The sequence below is a fragment of the Mangifera indica genome, chromosome 7 (assembly GCF_011075055.1).
Source record: "Mangifera indica cultivar Alphonso chromosome 7, CATAS_Mindica_2.1, whole genome shotgun sequence".
In the NCBI taxonomy this organism is placed as follows: Eukaryota; Viridiplantae; Streptophyta; class Magnoliopsida; order Sapindales; family Anacardiaceae; genus Mangifera; species Mangifera indica.
The window spans coordinates 19,237,617-19,257,965 of record NC_058143.1 but is presented as its reverse complement, the minus strand read 5'-3'; the positions used below and the strand labels follow the sequence as shown (position 1 = coordinate 19,257,965).

At 34.7% G+C, this 20,349-nt stretch overlaps 4 protein-coding genes across 5 annotated transcripts; all 4 read left to right on the top strand.

The window, feature by feature from the left end:
* The first annotated feature begins 1,966 nt into the window (after window positions 1-1,966).
* LOC123220590 (heat shock factor-binding protein-like) lies at window positions 1,967-4,981 on the top strand. The gene is made up of 5 exons (XM_044642853.1): window positions 1,967-2,077; window positions 3,249-3,302; window positions 3,784-3,807; window positions 3,903-3,945; window positions 4,541-4,981. Exons 1-5 carry the CDS (start codon window positions 2,075-2,077, stop codon window positions 4,678-4,680), a joined length of 264 nt encoding a protein of 87 aa, XP_044498788.1. The 5' UTR covers window positions 1,967-2,074; the 3' UTR covers window positions 4,681-4,981.
* Window positions 4,982-7,114: 2,133 nt separating this feature from the next.
* LOC123221274 (40S ribosomal protein S21-2-like) lies at window positions 7,115-8,939 on the top strand. The gene is made up of 3 exons (XM_044644073.1): window positions 7,115-7,534; window positions 7,611-7,743; window positions 8,743-8,939. The coding sequence occupies exons 1-3, from the start codon at window positions 7,485-7,487 to the stop codon at window positions 8,806-8,808; spliced, it is 249 nt and encodes an 82-aa protein (XP_044500008.1). The 5' UTR covers window positions 7,115-7,484; the 3' UTR covers window positions 8,809-8,939.
* Window positions 8,940-9,543: 604 nt separating this feature from the next.
* On the top strand, window positions 9,544-13,009 carry LOC123221273 (alanine--tRNA ligase). Of its 2 annotated transcripts, none has more exons than XM_044644072.1 (9): window positions 9,544-9,758; window positions 9,845-9,991; window positions 10,090-10,202; window positions 10,712-10,804; window positions 10,994-11,096; window positions 11,182-11,256; window positions 11,861-11,956; window positions 12,454-12,538; window positions 12,787-13,009. In XM_044644072.1, the coding sequence occupies exons 1-8, from the start codon at window positions 9,669-9,671 to the stop codon at window positions 12,511-12,513; spliced, it is 777 nt and encodes a 258-aa protein (XP_044500007.1). In that variant the 5' UTR covers window positions 9,544-9,668; the 3' UTR covers window positions 12,514-12,538; window positions 12,787-13,009. The 2 variants fall into 2 exon arrangements, with proteins under 2 accessions (XP_044500007.1, XP_044500006.1); XM_044644071.1 differs by having other exon boundaries at window positions 9,545-9,758; window positions 12,780-13,009.
* A 1,540-nt stretch (window positions 13,010-14,549) lies between these two features.
* LOC123219907 (probable protein phosphatase 2C 40) lies at window positions 14,550-19,198 on the top strand. Its single transcript, XM_044641871.1, has 4 exons — window positions 14,550-14,967; window positions 15,981-17,187; window positions 17,343-17,607; window positions 18,790-19,198. The coding sequence occupies exons 2-4, from the start codon at window positions 16,006-16,008 to the stop codon at window positions 18,921-18,923; spliced, it is 1,581 nt and encodes a 526-aa protein (XP_044497806.1). The 5' UTR covers window positions 14,550-14,967; window positions 15,981-16,005; the 3' UTR covers window positions 18,924-19,198.
* The last annotated feature ends 1,151 nt before the right edge of the window (window positions 19,199-20,349 follow it).

The following is a 20,349-nucleotide window of genomic DNA, read 5'->3' as shown; positions in this document are numbered from 1 at the left end:
GGATAATATAACTCAAGATTAAAAAAGTTTAGGTCAAAAAAATTATGAGTTATACCAAAGTTCGCTTCTAAAGTGGATTATGTCGAAGCATGCAAAGAATGCTTGTGGATCAGTTCGGCACAATTCAAACAAAAATTTTAAATTTTAAAAATATATAAAAAATTAATTTTTGATAAGCAAATTCAAATGCCCACAAAGGCATAGTCCAAGGGCTATGAGACATGCCTTGAATCTTAGCTTTTAGCCAGCCTTGGCGGCGCACTACATGATACATTGTCATATGTGTCACTAAACCAAAGATATTGTATTTCATGTTACAATTGTTAGAATTCAAACTGAGTTAATATAGTAAAAAATATATATCACATACTAGCAAATCATAATTTTGATGGTTGAATAATGTTTTTATGTTTATTTGAAACAGTTCATACACCTGTTAGTTAAATCAATCTGAATGAGATTGAATTAGATCAATTATTTGTTTAGATCAAAACTCAATTAATATATAATAATATTTATTATTGCTATTATTTGTCATTGAAATATACCTTACATAATACAATTCAACTCATGTATAGTATTTGCTTCAAATTTGCTTTTTGATTTCTAATCAGAATTGGTTATCGATTCGAAAATATTTAATCAGTTTAACCTTCTAACCCTAAAAAACATATGCTTTCATATCTAATAACAATTTAACGCTATACCGATGAGAAAAGCCTCAAAGATAAATAAGCTTGTAAGTAACAATGGTAAGAAATCCCATCCATGCCAAACAAGGCTTAACAAGATATTTGGCAACAGGGTTCACTTTCTTGAACGTTATGTAGCATGCAAAAAGGGTCCCAAAATGTATTACACAAAAGACCAAGGCCAGCCAGGTGGCTCCAATCACGAGCACGAGAGGGTCCCAAGTCACACTTAGCGACACTTGGGCAATGTAAAGAGGCAATGCGTCGGCTTCTGCATGGAAGCCGCCGTCGGCCCACACGAGCCATGCGGCGAGACTCATGAAAAAAGACGAACCCAATGAGGCCCCGTGGATCAGCCACAGAGGAGGGAACCAAAACGGTTTGGGCAAGGCACTGTACTTGGAGCCCGAACCGAATGAACAGATTATGGTAAGGGTTAAAATTAGAGGGACTGTATTAGAAATAGAAAATGCTAATGATCGGAAAATACTTTTAGTGATAACCATTTTGTTCACGGATTTGGGTTTTGGTGACAATGGCGGTGGTGGTGGTGGTGGCCGAGGGAACGGTTTCACTGGTTTTTGTAACAGTTGTGCAGAACTGGAAAGATGAAGACTGAATGGAAAGTGATAAAGTGTAAAATAGAAAAATCAATGCTATGGAGCAAATATAGGCATATTTTTGACAAAAAAGATCTTTCTGTAATAAATAATTTTCATATAGATATATTTGGCACGATCAAGTTACCACATTTAGATGGATTCACCTTAAAATGCTATAATATATTGATAATTTTATTCATAAAATAATTGTCAATTTGCCTAATTTGATTTAGTAAAAGGGCTGGTCCGATGTGGATTGTTCCGATTGGCCAATTTGATCACTAACATTAACATTACATAATAAAAATTTTAAATTATAATAAATTTTCAAATAAAAAATTAATTTAGTAAAAGGGCTTGTTTCTACAGTAACTTTTTCTTACAATTTATTGTATTTAAATGATTTTTTTTCTTTTTTTAGATCATTCAAACAAACCTTGAGCTTGAGTTTAGGCTCATTAGTTTAAGTTTGAGTTATGATTGTCCTAACAAATCCAACTAACTATAAAATTCCAGTGCTCAAGTTGGATCTAATTTGGTTATTCAAATCAAGCAAAATAAAAAGAGCGTGTTAACAATGAACATCGATTTATTTTAAGATTATACAAGTAAAGGAATTTACCAAAACATCCCAAACCTTGGCTTCCCTCTTCGCAAACCAAGTAGGGGATAAGTAAGTAATTTTAATTTTACACGTGATTATAATTTTCTCAATCCTCATCGGAAAATCAAGTTGGGGAAAACTGCAGCTCTAAGCTTCGTCGAACAAGGAATTTGAAAATGGTATGAATTAGCTTTAAAATTACCAATCGTTATTACGAAAATTTCTCTTGATTTTTAATTTTGAAAATTATTATGTTGAATTTTATTTTTTTTGCTACGAGGAAGATACAGCCGAGATTTTGAATTTTCACTTATTTCGGTCTAAATAATCCATGTTTCGTTACGGGGATAATATATATAGTGTTGTTTCATTTCTGTTGGATTACACAATTCAGTGCATTGAAATGCTATTTCTGCCTTGTTATAAATCTATTTGTGTTATTCTGTTTGGTTGTCGAGAAAATTTCGGACTTCAGAGCTGAAATCTAAAGCATAAATTGTAATTTTGTTGAGAGATTGATCAAAGGTTTTGTTAGTTTACAAGGAATTGTGTTCAATTTTGTGTTTATAAATTTGGTAGCAGGTAGGATTTCAATTTGATTTCGTTGATTATAATGTTTTGAGTTGCTCAGGACTTGTAGAAACTATAGGTTTATTTTGAAGAAACAGTGTCACAGTTATTGATTGAAGTGTAATCGCATAAAATGCCAGAGCTGATTAGCTGAATAATCTGACACAAAGCCTTGCCTCTGTCACCCAAGGCTGGATTTGCTTGATTTACTATTTGCTGTGTACTAGGTTTATTCTAAAGTATCTTGACACGTTGAGAGAAAGATATTGGAAGCTCTTTCGCGTGTGCGGTTTATCAAACAATTGTTTCTAGTTGTGATTGGTCATAGGGCCTATTTAGAGATGGATTTCTGGCTTTGGTTGGTGTAGAGTAGGTTGGTTGTAAGGTTGCTTGGTGTGGAGTTGGTTTATTGTAAGGTTGTTCAAGTTTCAAACAAGTTCTTCATTGCTAAAATCAGTGTAACTACAATTAAAGTGTCTCCTAGCAAATGGCAAATGGCAAATGGCAAATGGCAAATGGCTGGGCGTTATATTCATGTATTCCTCCACTTAGCAGGTAGGGGTAGCCTTTGGTGCCAAAGTATAAATTTGACAGTGGATGCTCTCTCAGTTTGTTGTTATCAACTGAATGATTTCTTTCTTTCAGTGCTCGTATTGTATGAACATGATGTTTAATCAGTTGCAGTGGATACTGTTAGCATATATTGATGAGAACATTTCATATTATTGCGTATATTTTTGTAATATATTGCATAAGTTCCCTTTTTTTTTTTTTAACCAGGATGCACAGGATTCAGAAGATTCGAAACAGAGCACTGCAGATATGACAGCTTTTGTGAGTAACTATGCACGATCTAACAAATATTTGTTTATCATTGTTTTTAATCTTGAATAAATCTATCTTTCCAAGGTTGCAACTTGTCAGGATGAGTATATGAATGGATTCATTGGTTGAGATTTCATGATTTAGCAGTTTTTAATCTTTTTAAGCTGGAATGTCATAGTACGACTCCCAGTGAAGTCATGCATAGAATCCTTCATGCATATATACTAAGGACTGATTTGCATGGGCATATCATTTGTGCATTTAAGGCTTCCTCTTTCCTTTTATATAGTTTGTTCTATGTTCAATGTCCATTAACATTTTTCAAGACACTGGGTAGTTGTTATTGCCATGTATGCACAAAGAAAAGAGAAAACATTTTTATTTTGTATATTGTCTAAAATTTTATCATTTGCTGGCCATTTGCAAAGTTACAGTTGTGTAAGCGAGTTAGTCCTGAGCTGTTGCTAAATCCATTTAATTGCATTTGCAGGTCCAAAATCTTCTCCAGCAGATGGTTTGTTTTTCTCTTTTCTATTGTATAAACTTCTTAATAGGGATTACAGAATGTATCTAGATATGATGAATTTGTTTTATTGTTTCATCTTGCAGCAATCTAGGTTCCAGACAATGTCTGAGTCCATCATTATGAAGAATATCCTTTTCTGTTTTGACAATTTGTGACATGTGATCGGGGATCAAAAACAATTAGAATTATGTCTCTTCTTGGGGGTTGTTCTGACATTTTGGTAAAATTAGATAATTTTGTTAGTCCTTTGCAGCTTTTGAAAGGTGTCATTAGTGTTCTGTGGTATCTTGCTCGACTCTTTTATGATTGTGTGTTACATTTTTTCAGTACTCTTCAAATGTTACATTCACATTGCTGCGATGACCTCTTCTTCATTTTTCCCTTCAACGTTTTGAGGTTTCAAGTAGGGAGTTAAGCTGGTTTTAAACAGCATCATATGCTTCAATTAGACTTCATACTATATATTTTCTTGTGTTATTTAATGTTGTTTGTTTATACCCTTATGGAATGTCTGATTTTGAATGTTGGACTACTTCTGTAAGATGTCATGAATATGTTATGGAGAGGATAGTTAAATTCACATGATTTGAATTCATTTTACACACTGAATTCTATAGGTTTTATTGCTGCTTATATTCTAAAATGCATCACATATTCCCTAACACACTTGACACTGAGGTGCGTTTAGTAGATTTTTTGGTTTCCTTGACTACAATTGCACTCGATGAGATGGGCAGCAGGATAGATGAGCTAGAGCAGAGCATTAATGATCTCAGATCTGAGATGGGTATAGAGGGCTCTTCTCCTTCAACTCCTTCCAAGCCGAAGGATGAACCCAAGGTAGGTGATGGTTCATTTTAAGGTTTGTGACTCCATACAATTCCGGTTGAATACTAAATGGATTGCTGCCGTCTTTGTGTTTTTGCATCTGTCATCTGAAATACTAAACTTAAGTTTAAAAGCAGATGACTATCTAGAGATTTGTATTTAAGGCTACTTTTGAGTCTTATTTTCAGCAAGAAATTAAAATATGTTTTTCTGATTCACTGCAGAAATGGCCAGTCAGTATTAATTCATTCAAAACTTATATATTGAATGTCAGTCTGGATTTATATTTACTTGTAAGTAGATTTGGTTGAATCTGAGCGGGTATTTGCTATTATTATTGTTATTTTTTCATTATTGAATGACAGATTGACACCCAGTGGCCTCACCATGATGCATGCTTATGCCACTAATTAAGGTAATTAATTCAGATGGAAGTATAATTATATATGTATTAATTATTATTTTTATATTATTTTAAGTTCTAGAGAATTGAATGGTGGCCCTCCATTTCGGTGGTTCAGTAGATTTTTAAAATTCAAATGCTAATATGACAAAGACATATGAGTTGTGTTTGAGTGGCTATAGAAACAAGATAAGGTACCATAATGATGTAGATCACATCCACTGAATTTGGGTGCTTTTATGAGAATTATAATTACATATTTACATTTGCATTTCTCTTTCACCCAGCACAAGAACCAGCCTGCCCCTTAAACCGGTTCAATCTTATACAATGATTAGTTAAGTTCAGATCAATGTTCAAAGTTTAATTAGCTATTGAATGGTTAAAACTGTCATACTATCATGAGTTAGGTCGTAATTTTGTTTGTTTATATATTGTTCTAACGTTAATTTTGTTTAGATCGGGTCAATACTCCAGCCTTGCCAATGGCTGCTGGTTCGAGTGTGATTTCTCTTACTTCCAACTAAACCAAATTTTTATGAAGATATTGCCTTTTTATATAAAATACAACCGCAATGAGACGTATATTCCAAAATCACTTGTTTAATTTTACTTTCATTTCATCAACTTCTTTTATTTATTTATTTATTTTCTAAAATAACTATTTTTTTTGGGCCTCAATCTTTATGAAGCAAACATTTCTTGTCGGAAATCTACGTTGAGGATTTCAATCCACAAGTACACTAGCTCCACTCAAGACCAAGCCAGAAAAAGCTTTTTAGCTGAAACCAGTGCAAAAATTTGAACCCATCTAGAAATTAGATTACCAACAAAAAATAAAATAAAACCATGGAAATTGCAAAAAAATATAAAAATGGGCAAATCAATAATAATTTACATCACATGAACTTATTTCAATAATTCAATCTCCCCTTCTTTCGTACGTATTTATATAAACAACAATATTTTTATTTATAATATGGTATTATATAATTAGATTTTTGTAAATTATAAATAAAATAAACATTCTTATAGTTCAATCATATATATATATAACAACAATCCATTTAAGCACATATACATTAACAATTTTAAAATTAAATATAAACTAAAATTATAAAAATTATTAAATAAAAATTTAACGCCTGCAACGAGTAATGGCACTGCACCCACGAGAGTAAGGGTTGGCCTGAGGCCCGGCTCGACAGTTATAGTACGATGTGCCACGTCGCGAGCACGGCACAGTGTTCCTCCTCAGCGCACCGTAGCTTATGTACCTCCTCGTCGCTAAAATGCGCCGGTTGATCTCTGTGTCCATGCTAAACTCCAAATCGAAGTCTTCGTCTTCGACAGCCATGCACTCTCCGATGGATCCGGCGCACTCCGATTTCACTGGAATGAAGCCCAGCTGGTAACCCCCATTGATATTAGTGGTCGATGCGGAGGAGATAGCTACGTGGACGGCCAGGATTATTGTAGATAAAAAGAGAATAACAGCGCTGAATTTTGAGGCTCTCATTTTTGGGAACTGGAAGCTCTCTCTGCATTTGTGTGTCGAAGTGTGGGAATGCAAAGGATTTTAAGTGACAGCTAATAGGAAACTGCCACTGGGTTTATAACTATTTACGGTGTTGCCACTTGACTTTAATGTGACTCCTTTACTTAAAATCAAAGGATCTCAGTGACTTTCTCAACATCCACTAAATCATCTTTTGACCCTACAGTCAATTTTAAATTGTTATTTAAAAAAAAAAGTTAAAATTTTAAAGTATTTGAAAAGTAATATATTAAAATCTAATATATATTATGATAACTTTTAGGCTTAAAATTATATTCAAAAGATTTCAAATAATATTCGTATTTTTATAAGCTTAGGAATAATTTGTGTTTAAGGTGTAAAATGGACGTTGATGTGAACATAATTAAAAAATAATTGGATCGACTGTAAATTTCAAAGAAAAATCATGGCAAGGGTGAAGTAAAAATGAAGAAAGGCGGGGTAGTGGACAGGTATTGTGACAAGGAAGTTGAGGATTGGTGTGTTTTGTCTCTAACAAAATCATGTGAACATGCATTATTGGTGTGGAAAGTGCTTGCTGCTCTCCGCAGCAGACGCTTGAGTCGCTTTCGCTATTATTTTTCATTTTTAATTTTTTTCGATAACATTTATCAACTCTATCTAAATATTATAATTTGTTTTTCGCCCGGCCGTTGGATTAATGTGATCGAAGATTTCGGTGACTGCTTCATAACTAGGGTTTTTGAGGTTTTGAATAGCAAAATAAAGTTTGGCAGCACAATATCCACAGAGCGATTTGGCGGTCTTTTATGCTTTTAATATTGTTAACATTTGTTTGAGTTGATTCGGACTTAATGATTTACTGAATTGAATCAGGATCTCGATCGAGAAGCAGTAGTTGATCCACTTGACAAGATGCAGAACGACGAGGGTCAAAACATGGATCTCTATATTCCCAGGAAATGGTATGATGCGTTGTTTGGTTTGAGAAATTGTGATTTTGGGTAAAATGTGATAATTTGATTATTGTATTTTCTATAGTTCGGCTACAAATAGATTGATTACTTCAAAGGATCATGCATCTGTTCAGATAAACATTGGTCACGTGGATGAGAATGGCATTTACACTGGCCAGTTTTCTACTTTTGCACTTTGCGGTTTCGTCCGAGCTCAGGTGCTTCTTCGTTTTCGTTTGATTTTCTTAAGCATCTGTAACCCATCTGATGCAGAATTGTAGTTTATAATGACTGTTGGGTTCCAATCATTTGTTTGGTTAGTCTTAGGTCTGGATTTGAGATGACCTTGAGTTCGGATGGGCTTGAGGGAGTCAAGCTCCCCTCAAACCAAGCTCAAGTTAGGCTAAGGCCAAAACAACGGTGTTTTGATGTGTGTTAGACAAAACAATATTGTTATGACTGTTTTGAATTGAGCTTCTTCATGCGTACAAGCTTGGCAAACCAAACATTGTCTAGGCTCGAGCTCAAGCTCGATCGAGCTGAGCTCACAAACAAGCTCAAGCTAGTTTGACTTGAATCTATCCCTAATTGGTATATTGTGCTTCTCTTGCAGTTGTAGAAGAATAACACCTATTTGAGATTTGTAACATGTGTTATGAATTGTTGAAATTCTTTTATATAGTTTTTTCATGTGATTCTTTTTAATCACAGAGGTTTCTCTTTTTATTTGGCAGAATGATGAGAAAGATGGCTTTAGTATTTTACTTTTATTTATTTTTTAATTTTTATGATTTTCTTTCTCTATAAGATGTTTGCATGTTCAGAGTTGTGGGGCTTTGGGCTTGTTGAATATTGGCTAGTGATAGTTTCATGTCAAGCTTCTTTAGAGATTAAATGTTGGTGCGTAAATATGTAGATGTAAAAGAGGCTCGTATAAAATATATAGTACTTTTTCTCATATGAACATATTAGTAAATGTTGACAGCTAGATTGCTAGTCAAATTTATATGTGATTGTTCTCAACTACTTTTCCATTTATGTGAAATTCTTCGTCCAATATGGTCTTATAAATTTATATATACCTTCGGCGTACTTGGAAATACTGTCATCTTGAACCGGCTTTTGCCTGTGATAGTTTGATTTCTAGTTTGTACTTAAAACTTCAGGCATGCATTTCTTTTTTGTGCTTATGGTTTTTTTCCTTTTCCTTTATTAAGGGAGATGCTGACAGTGCATTGGACCGTCTCTGGCAGAAGAAAAAGGTTGAAGTCCGACAGCTTTAGATGAATGAGATAATGGATGGTTTGCCTGCTTCAATTAAAGGATTTGCTTTATGAAGATTTCAGCTCTCCAATTTTTTCTATAACCTATGAAATATTGCTATTTTGAAACTAGTTATTTAGAGTTTTTGATCTGTTCAAGTCTTTGAATGAGGTGGTTTTTCTTTCATATACACACACACACACACACACACCCTATTTCAACCTTTACATTCGGCAAAGAATCATTATAGGTAAAAATGGAATGAACGTACTGTTAAGGATCATATACATGCTGCGATGTGTTACTGCCTTTTTCTTAAGTGTGTCGTTGAACTTGTTGTTTGAGATAAAACTTACCTTGAAGTGGCCAATGAATTTCTAAAGAATAAATTAGCATTCTCGTGGCGTGATTTTAAGGGTTGAATTTTCTGTTTGTTCCTATTAAGTGACCAATTTAATTTGACGATTAAACCATAGTGCAATATGATTCAATCGGTTCACTCCCAAATTAATTAAATTAATTATTATAAAAAAAATTCTATTATTTAAATTAAATTATTTAGATTTTTGGTCAAACTAATCTGTAATAGACATTCAATTTTCCAATTGAATCGATTTTCTATTATTAACTTAGTTTTTATGTAAAAATGCCAGTCAATCCACTCTAGTCTTTTCATTGATTATTATCAGCAAACGACACCGTTTTTTTTTTAACACGGTCGTTTAGGGCGGTGTGCTCTTTGATTCGTATTTGGTACGAGAAAAAGACACGGGCAAAGCCTCGCTTAAAAATGAGTAATTACTGAAAGAAGAAAATAATGAACCAAGAACTGAACTGAGCTGGGCTTGTAAGTTGTAACGAAGTTGATCACTGAGAAAGAATGGACAAGGAAGTGAAACCGACGAAGCTCGACTACTACGAAGACACGTCCAAACTTCAGTCAAAATCGATACTCATTTCCGACTTCAAGGTAGAACTATTAAATTATCTGATGACAAAACTATGCTCTATTATCAATTAACATATACTTTTTTTTTTTTCTGGTTTAACTTGAAGGGCGATGATGGTAGGCGTGCATTGATACTGGAGTCGACAATATTTCATCCACAAGGCGGAGGTCAACCTTCCGACACTGGCTTCATCACTGCCGTCGATTCTGACTTCAAGTTTATTGTTCAAGATGTTCGATCGAAGGATGGGATTGTTAGTTACTATCATCCTTAATATAATTGTGTAATTTGTTTCTGTTTTTGAATTGATAGCTATTTTGATTTTGGTTTTATTATTTTTAATTTAAACAGGTTTTTCATTATGGGGTCGTTGAGAGCTCTGGCGGGGATCTTGAAATGGTGTTAGAGAAGGGGAAGGAAGTTGCTTTATTTGTTGATGAGTCAAGGCGCATACTGAATTCCAGGTATGAAATTGTAAGAAACATTTATTTATCTTCCTGTGCGCTAATTGTTTAGTTGATCGTTTTTGTATTGTGGCAACCCGACAAGGGGTTGTCAGAATTCAAGAGGTATGGATTTGAGATGTGAATTTTCATGTTGATCTGTCGTGGTAGGGGAGAGATTTGGTGTAAGAGAATGTGAGTGAGAGTGAGAGAGAGTGCTGCAGAATAGAGAGAGCAAAATTAATCTCTTAGTAAAATTTTCTCCATCTTCTGCTGGTGATTTTTTCCCGTATTGGAGTATTTGTGAATTTTTCTATTTGTTTTTCTCTTTGGGTTTCATAACTAATTTATTGTGAATTTTATGTGTTTATGATGACATGATTTAGTATTAAATGTAAAGAATTATTGGGTTTTGTTCAAAAAATTGAATTTTTAAGTATATTAATCTTCTTAGTTTTATGATTGAATTATTAGTTTTTGTTTATGATATCTGTTATATTACTGCACTTTTATTTTTTCTGCTTGTGCAGGCTGCACTCAGCTGGGCATTTGTTGGATGCATGCATGCAGATTATCGGTTTAGGGCATTTGGAGCCAGGAAAAGGCTACCATTTCCCTGATGGGTGTGTTACAAATCAGTTCTAAAATTTTTTATGCTATTTTTGTCTATTTGTTTCCTTACTTTTTATGAAGAGATTATTGTGTCCTTTCTAAATGTGTCCATAGTTATGTTACCCATAAGTGGTGCAACTTGTATATGCAAGTTTTTGGTTTTTTTTTTTTTTTGAAAATGAAAACGTTTTTTTTCCTAGGCCATATGTCGAATATAAAGGCTCAGTTCCTCAAAATGAAGTGCAAACCAAAGCAAAAGAACTGGAGTTAGAAGTTAATGCATTAATATCTAGAGGAGGGAAGGTAGATGCAATCTTTTTTTTTTTTTGGGAGTATGTGATGTGATTGAATCATTCTTTCTAAAAATGTCTTTTCCTATTTGTTTCAGGTTTTTGTTGCTGTATTACCATATGAAGAAGCTTCTAAACTGTGTGGTGGTTGCCTTCCTGATTACATTCCCAAGGTCACGAATTGATACTGCTAAAAATTATCTTCGAATCTTTAGTCTGTCTGTGGTGCCTTTATATGTCAAAGAAGTATTAGCTTTCTTTAGTTTGGGCATCAAATATGGGTTCATAGAATTTTCCTTCAGAGATTGATTGTGTTTGACTACACCCACATCCAATCTGATCAGGGACATTTTCTAATGAATTCTGAAAATCTGACTCTTTGAAAGAATGTGGTTGGTTAGATCATGTCACACTGTGAATAAGAAGGTTTGACATTTCTGGGACAGTTGCTGAGCTCCATTAGACAACAAATTGGAATATCATGCCAAACTATAATGCTGTTATCGGGGACATGTATGGGCGCCTGAGTTAGATAGTCTTATTTTTTAATATAGAATTTGTCATGCGATGAAATTATTTGTTAGTCTTTGGCAACATGCTTACTATATGGACATATATGTAGAGATATTGACGTGTTTGATTGGCAAACTATCTGTAGATAGAATTTGTATTGTCTAGTTCCATCTTTCATTCAGTCTTTCAGTATATCTCGCTGCATTTTATTCTGTTCAAGTGCCACAGTATTACAAATTATAGCCCTATTTGCATCTCTTTCAGGGAAGCACTCCTCGAATTGTGAAGTTGGGGGATAATCCTGGTTGTCCTTGTGGCGGTACACATGTTTCTGACATTTCAGAGATTGTAAGCATGAAGGTATACATTATCAGTTTAGTTCAAACTGAAGTATGGTATTATGATTGACGCCCACCACCTCTGATGATGACCTGCGGATATACTTCAGGATGTGATTGTAGCCTTTGACCTGATTACTAATCAATTGAAAATTATTAACAAGATTGATGGGACTGTCTGGAATTTATGTTTGCCTATTTAACAGAGGTGTAAACATTCGCACTAGAATCTCATCAGATATGAGATAGCTGAAACTAGACTTCCAGTTCTACCATGGGTAATGGAGGAAATCCCATGGATAACTATGACTTGTTTAAAATGAGAAGAAATGGGTTAAAAGATATATAATTTTGTATGTTTGTGCCGTGATTTTTATAGCTTCTGATCTTTTCATCTCCATTATATGTCATGCTGTCTGGAAAGAAAACATCTATAATTTTAAAGGACCTTTTTTTGGAGTGTCTGAAAATCTGGGCAGAGATCTCAGCTTGCTGTGCCATGTTTTGATTTTTATCCAGGTTTCTCAAATTCGAACAAAAAAGGGAATGACCAAAGTTTTCTACACCGTTGGGACCTAATGCTGGGATTAGCCTTTCATTTCTGGTAAGGAAAGCAATTCTATGAAAATATGAAACCATGCATGTTCAAACCAATTAGCTTTTTTAGATGTTGGCAGATATGCAATGCATCAATGAAGCATTTCTGGGTCATTAAAGATGATCTACTCAAAAGTCAAAAGTAGATCCTTATAATTTCGATATGTCAAAAAATATGCCATTTAGACCTTTCTAACATTTGACGCCGTCTAATAATTTATATTTCTGCACACTCTTGTGTGCCTTTGTTCACAGGTATTTGATTATGTCAACTGGGGAGGATAATGAAGTGCAGGAAACAAGAACATTGGCTGTGTTGATCCAACTAGAAATCAGACATTTCCCACTTTGTGTTGTCTTCTCTTGACAGCTTTGTAGTATTCTTGAAGGTAAAAACTTGCTTCAGAGCATTGTTTGTCATAGATAATTACTACCTCCCGTGGAGCTATTCAGCTAATTAATAGACGTTATCATGCCATACTGCTATTCTTCTAAATGTATTGATGTAATAAATAAATAAATAAATAAATATATATATATATATATATGACCTGTTGCACAACATCTTTTTGTTTTTCATCTAAACAAACATGATATAGACATATTTCCTCGGTGCAATTGGGTTCTAAGACTGTTTGCAGTCTTAGTTGGTTTACTTCATGGTTTTGAAACTCCGACTAGATCAGCTGGTTCATCTGGTCCAATTGTACTTGATGAATATATGCCATTTAAAAACATTAGTTTACTCTTTAAATCCGGTGAAATCCAGTGCAGTTTTTTTCACAGGCCAAGTAAGTTTAGAAATTAAAGAGGAGAGGATTTGCAATTTGGGTTATGTTTGTTGCGTTGAATGGTGGATAAAAGTGGGTGTACAACTACAAAGCTTTGGTGGTTATGGATTCTTAATACACGACGAAAGCTCACAATCCTGTGTAGATATTTGAATTCTTGTTTGTGGTTTTAGTGATATTAATAAGAGATGTGACCCTGATCGAGCGGTGGAAATGGATTGGAAATTGTTTCAGGTTGGTGAATTCCAATTGGCAATTTAGTGAGCGTACGTACTGGAAATAGTACCTGTAAATAATGTGGTCCATATTTTGAGATTCAGCAGCTTGGAAGAAAGAAGATGTTATTCAGGTCCTAAACTTTTCAGGCGTCTCGGTCAGTCCCCGTCAACCTATCTTCTTCTGTCACGCGCCAAATAAACGAGGATCCCGTTTCAAAGACGGGAATTTTGCTGTCATTTTTGCCAATTGATCTTCCATTGCTATACAAAAATGTTGACTGCCAGGGGCATAATAATCTTTGCTTTGACACATTATGCTTCAAATCCAGGCCCTGGAAAATGTTCACCCGCTTTATTTCGTCTCCAGACATGGTAACCGGTAACTGATATAATTTGTACATGTACCTTGATCAAAATTGCATAACAAGACTGCCTTGCTGATCAAAATGAGCTGAACTCGACTTGAAGCAATTTCAACAGTGGAGTTGGAGTGAAACTCACTTTGCTGATTTTTATTTTTCTTTTGTATGATCGATAACATTCTCTAGCGTTACTTATGGGGATAATATGATAATTTAACCCTCCAAATTGGGTCTCTAGCTTGTCCCTCCCCCTTAGGAAGGAAAATCCCTAATAGAAATAGATGAGAATAGTAAAAACTTTCGTAATTGGAATGTTATACTTAATTACTCTTTATCATTTTAAACAAGTTAAATTTGAGTTTAAAATAACTATTTTAAACTCTAACTAAGTTTGAGTTGACTTTTGTTTAGGCTCGACTTAGTTCTGATCAAATTTTCTTTCATTTATCGTTCCGGTGATCCCATCTAGTTGGCTTATTACCAATTTGCTTTCCATCCAAAATTTTTAGCCAGCCAAAACACAACGAAACAAATAAATACGCAAAAATAAAAAACAGAATGGCAGTGCTGTAATAAAAGAGAAGATTCATGTCAATTTGAAGAAATCATGATACAAGTTAAGTACGAGAAAGCCAGGCAGCAATACTCTGCGTCTCTGTTCCCAAGTTTTCAAGTTTTTGAAGTCGGATTTGTACTCAAAAGACGACATTACCGGTAATAGTGAATCTGACGATAGAAAAGGAAGGCCCAAAACAAGAGCCATGGAAAACAGTCCTCTAAGTTTAGTAAAAACTCTTCTCAACCATCCAATCTCTGTCTTTAAATCTTTTTGATTCTCCACTATATCTCTCCTTTGGATCTGCGCCTTCTTTCTTTGTGTTTCTGCTTTTTCATTTTCATTCACTGCTTTTCTTTCAACACTTTCCCAAATTTGTTTACTGTTACACGTATACTCTACTTCTTCTTCTTCTTCTTGCTCAAACCACCACTCAATATATAGTTTTTCTTCATTTTCGTGGGTTTCTTCATCGGAGTCACCTTCTTCTGGACCACAAGACGTGAAAGGTGAGTTGGGTTTTTGTTTTTAACTCAGTTTTTTCTGTCTTTATCTGTAGGGTTTCTGGTTATTCCATCCATAGGTTATTCTTGTTGTTATGATTTATTCTGTATATATATCTTGGTTTCGTGATGTTTTTCTCTTTTTTGAACACCTTGAGTTACATTTTCAATTGATAAATGACATTCAAAATTCACTTTGTTGTTTATTGTAGTGAATGTGTATGCAGTCTCTCCTTGTTGTTTTGACTCTTTTTTCTTTTTTTATGTGGTTAATAGTAAGCGACGTGAAGTAAAGATGAGAGTATTGGAAAGGAAGTTTCTTTGACATTCTTCTACTTATTACCCACCGTTCTATTTCTCTGAGAAAGCAATCTGGTTTGAAGAGGATTAATATTGAGTCTTTTGCCTCAGTTTTTCTGTTTCTAAATTGTAAAGTAGAGGACATTTACAAGAACATATTTTTTGTGGATTGAAAGTAAATTGTGTAAGGTGTCATAGTTAGTTCTGTGTAACTGTTGTTTCTTCCCCTGGAAATCAATCCAACTCTGCAGATTAACTATATGGATATATGAACACACCCATCTTGGTTTCTAATCCTTCTATGAGGTTTCCAAAAACAACATCCTAATATAGCCAAGACTGCATTATTTGTTCTAACTGACTTATAATATCCTTCTAGGTGTTGACTCTTATCATTGAGCTTGAAAATCATATATTTGACATTGCAAGTACTTGAACGGATGCAATATGTTGGATTGTAGGAAGTTGTTCTTAGTTATTTACCAAAGGAGAGATTTCAAGTGCCACTGGATGAAAATCTTTAATTTTCTTTCTAGGCATTTTATGATGTATTTTTACAAACGCTATTGACAAAAAGAGGCCACTAATGTGGTCTCTAGATCAGAGTTTATTTTTGTTATCTGAACCAATCCTTTTAAATTGTTTATTATGCCTTTATTGGTATGATATGTTAGTTCTCTGTTGTAAGACCTAACAAAGACATGCTTACACTGTTTCAGTGATAAAGTGTGACAAGAAAATACAATGAATTCTGAAGGAGAGTTTAAAGTAAGTTTTGGCTATCAATGTAATGGCCATGAAAGTGGCTCCTGTGAGGTACCAAACAAATGTGAAATTGTGCCTGGACTTCAACTCCATAAGGTTAGTAGTTTCTCATGCTTGTCAGGTGCTGCATTGAGTGCCAATGCCACACTGGCCAATACAAATATCTGCAATGGTTTGATAGCGACGGAAATACTTCCAAGTTTGGACTCCCCAACTTCATTTCGTCGGGTTCCCTCATCATCAAGTTTTTCAAGATTGGATATGTTATCATCTTCTCTTCAAAGCAGTATGTCAATCCTAAGTTGCAGTCCATCTTCTCCTAGTGATCTACTTGAATATGATTCTTATTTGTTAAAATCTATGAGTGCACCTTCGAGAAGTGAAGGCTTTCTTAGTGCTATGGATGTGCAGATGGCTGGTGGAGCAGCTGGTGAGGACAGGGTTCAAGCTGTTTGTTCTGAAGAACACGGGTGGCTCTTTTGTGCAATTTATGATGGTTTCAACGGAAGAGATGCAGCTGATTTTCTGGCTGGAACATTGTACGAAACTGTTTTGTATTACTCTAATTTAGTTGAATTGGAATCAAAGAGCGATGCCATCAGCGCAACTGACAGTTTGGACTTGGATGGGTCCCTGCGATATGTTCCTGAGGACAGCAGTACTAGTCCTGAGGGAAATTTTCCTTTAAGAAAGAGTATTAATAAGAATTTAAGCCTAAAAAGTTTCGACAATGAAAGTCTTTGTCCTAAAATGGAAATATCTTGTTCGCATCGCCAGGCAGTACTTGATAGCCTCCAACGTGCTTTTAGTCAAGTTGAGAATGATTTTTTGCACATGGTTGAGCAGGAAATGGAGGAACGCCCTGATTTAGTTTCTGTGGGTTCATGTGTTCTGGTTGTGCTTATTTATGGCAATGATTTGTACACACTCAATCTAGGTGACAGTCGAGCCTTGTTGGCAAGTTATGATGACAGCAACAATTTAAGTGGGAACAAGTGGCTGAAAGCTATTCAGCTCACTGATAGTCACACTGTTGATAATGAAATTGAAAGAACTAGACTACTTTCTGAACATCCTGATGACCCTGCGGCAGTTGTTTCTGGAAAAGTGAAAGGAAAACTAAAAGTCACTCGCGCTTTTGGAGTCGGTTACCTAAAGAAGGTACATATAAAATACTTTTCTTTGACTTCTTGTTTCCTTCATCGAAATATACAAATTTAGAGCCTTGGCTTTTACCTTAATGCAACTTATATAGCGCTGATTCAATATACCTTCTGTAACTGTCTAAACCTATATTTGTATTTATCAATCTTCAGGAAAAACTGAATGATGCGTTAATGGGCATTCTTCGAGTTCACAATCTCATAAGCCCTCCTTATATCTCCACTCAACCATCACTTAATGTGCACAAAATCGCAAAGAATGATCATTTTGTTATAGTTGCGAGTGATGGTTTATTTGACTTCTTTGGCAACGTGGAGGCGGTAGAGCTTGTTCATTCTTATATCTTGAGCAACCCCTCTGGTGATCCAGCAAAGTTTCTATTAGAAAATCTTGTTGAGAGAGCAGCAGAGTGTGCAGGTATGTTGCTCGGTGACTCAGGTCCTTATGAAACATTTGTTCTCTTGTCATCTCAAGTGCACACTAGTTTTTTCCAAACTCTCTTCTTTCCGATATTGAATAGACATACAGAAGTCTACACTCTAGTATAACATCTTAAGTAGTTGAGTTTTTCCATAAAAGAATATGGATCAAGTCAATCTTCAATTTAAATGGTATAGTCATTTTAGTGGCACTTGTTAAAATATCTACAAATTTTCACATTCCTATATTTTGATTCCCACATAGAAGGGTTCAATTTTAATTTTATCTTGATTTCTTATAGAATTAGGAATATTTGAATGAACAAGAGAAAGTTTTTATGTTTGGAGTGACATAAAATGTAACCTACATTTATAATATCTTGGTCCAATAGTCTGATCCACTGTTAAGATATTATTCATTTTTTACATCTGTAATAGTATCAGAGTTACTCTATATGTTCTCTTGAGCATTGCTGGGGCAAACTTTAGTAAGGATGTTAAGTCTCATAAGAGAGATAAACGTAATACCTTTAGACATATCTTATATCGACAAAACACGAGAGATACTGGTATGTATGAGTAGGGTTGGATTGGAGCCGAGCCGAGCTCGGCTCGGTTTATTTATGGCCGGCTTGAGTTCGGCTCGAGCTCGACTCAAGCCAAACTCGGCTCGACTCGAGCTCGACTCGAGCCGAACTCGGCTCGGCTCGAGTTTGGCTCGATTTGTTTACGGCTCGGCTCGGCTCGTTTTTCATATCAAAACGACATTGTTTTGTATATATATGGATCAAAACGATGTCGTTTTGTATAAAAAATTTAAAAAAAATATATACCGAGCCAACTCGAGCTCGAGCTGGCTCAGTTCGAGTCCAACCCTATGTATGACCATCTCATATCGCCTGGGGATGCTAACAGAAAATTGGTTAAATAACTCCTAAACCGTCAAAACCCATTTTGGATTGCAAAACACAAAAATAAAACTATCATGGACAATATCTTGACAGTGGATTGGATTATTATACCAACATATTACAAATAGTATCAAAAGCCTAAAAGCAAAACGAACAATATCTTTACTGTGGATGATAACAATTCAATAAACAAATTGCAAGTCAAAATTTCAATTTTCTATATAAGAATGGAAATAAAACAAGTTGAAACTGATAACTTTTGCTTTCAGGTTTCAGTATGGAAGAGTTGATGCGTATTCCAGCCGGTATGAGGAGAAAATATCATGACGATGTAACTGTAATTGTTATTATCCTCGGAACAAACCAGCGCACATCCAGGGCATCTACTTGCATGAAGGTTTGATATGAGCATTAATCCGTGTTCAACTTGTCATTTAGCTAGGCTTAGCCTTATTGTTTTGGCTTGAAAGTGTATATAGTATATAGTTTGATGTCAGCATGGTCCTTCTTCAACCTCTGGATTTTATAGTTTCAACTTTGTAATTGTAGCTATGGTTTTGAGGTTGCATAATAGCAGCTGATGGCAAAAACTCTGTTTCTTCATTTATCTGTATTTTGCCATTCAATTTTTGTTAGACACTCTTCATATTAGTTAGTTAATATCTGTGATTAAGTGAATTGAGCTCTTTCAAAGGATATTCAACCAATAAAACTGACTGGTCCAATCCAGTTAAGTTATAAAACCCTGTTTGGATTTTGAACCAGGTCGAAATGGCTCAAATCCATCGGTTCATGGTTTGATCGACTGTTTACTGTAATCATTTTTTATTTTTTTTTGTAAAGTTTGGGACTTAAACTTGAGTCCTTTACATATTTTAGACAGCATCATCAGGTCACAAATGATGTTTAGTTCATGCTTTTCTGATTTAACCTTTTTTTTTTTTTTTACATGTTATTAGAAAAATAAAAGATTTGGTATACTTGTGTTATCGGGTTAAATTCATTTTTTTATTTAAATGTAATTTAGATTTTATATTTATTTAAATAGTTAGATTGGTTTAATAACTGGTCAACCGATCCAATTACCGGTCTACCATCTCTTTTATTTATATTACTTATCGGATGGATTGAAGTCGATGTGAAATATTAAATGGTTAGTATATTAATTAACCTTTTTCTTTTTATCAAATGAATGCCGCAAAGACTTCATTTAGGCCTAGCTTCTGTCATCAACAAGATCCCACTTATTTTCAGCCACTTCTTCATTATTTTAGCTTGCTTGCCCTTTCGAGTTTGCTAAAGCAAAGTTACAAGTGGATCTACCTTATTCTTTAATGATTTTTGTCACTTTATTTTATTGGTTTGTATGAATTTTCAGTCCCGCAGGCAGAAGATGGGCCATCCTGACCTCAAAAGCCTCTTTGACCTCTTTAAAAGTTGCTTTACAATTTTGCTAATGACCAAAATATACATATGGCTGTGGAAATGCTTTTGACTACTGCAACTCTCTATGCCAAATGGGAACTAGATTAAATTAAACCATTGCTTTAAAATCAGATCAGACCGTTTGATCTAACCGATTCAATCAGGACCGGGCAACCACCGATTCGACCAGGACCAGGCAGCCAATCCAATTCAAGCTAAAGGAAGATTTGGTTATTTGGACTAATTTGACTTGCGGTGAAATTGGCCGAATCATGTCGGCTCATATATCAGTTTCTAATTCAATTTTCAAATCAATTCGGTCAAATCATAATGCCGAAGTTAGCATGACTGCAAAAATTTACCATTATTGAAACTCAAGCAGTTGCAAGGGTTGGCCTTAGAGC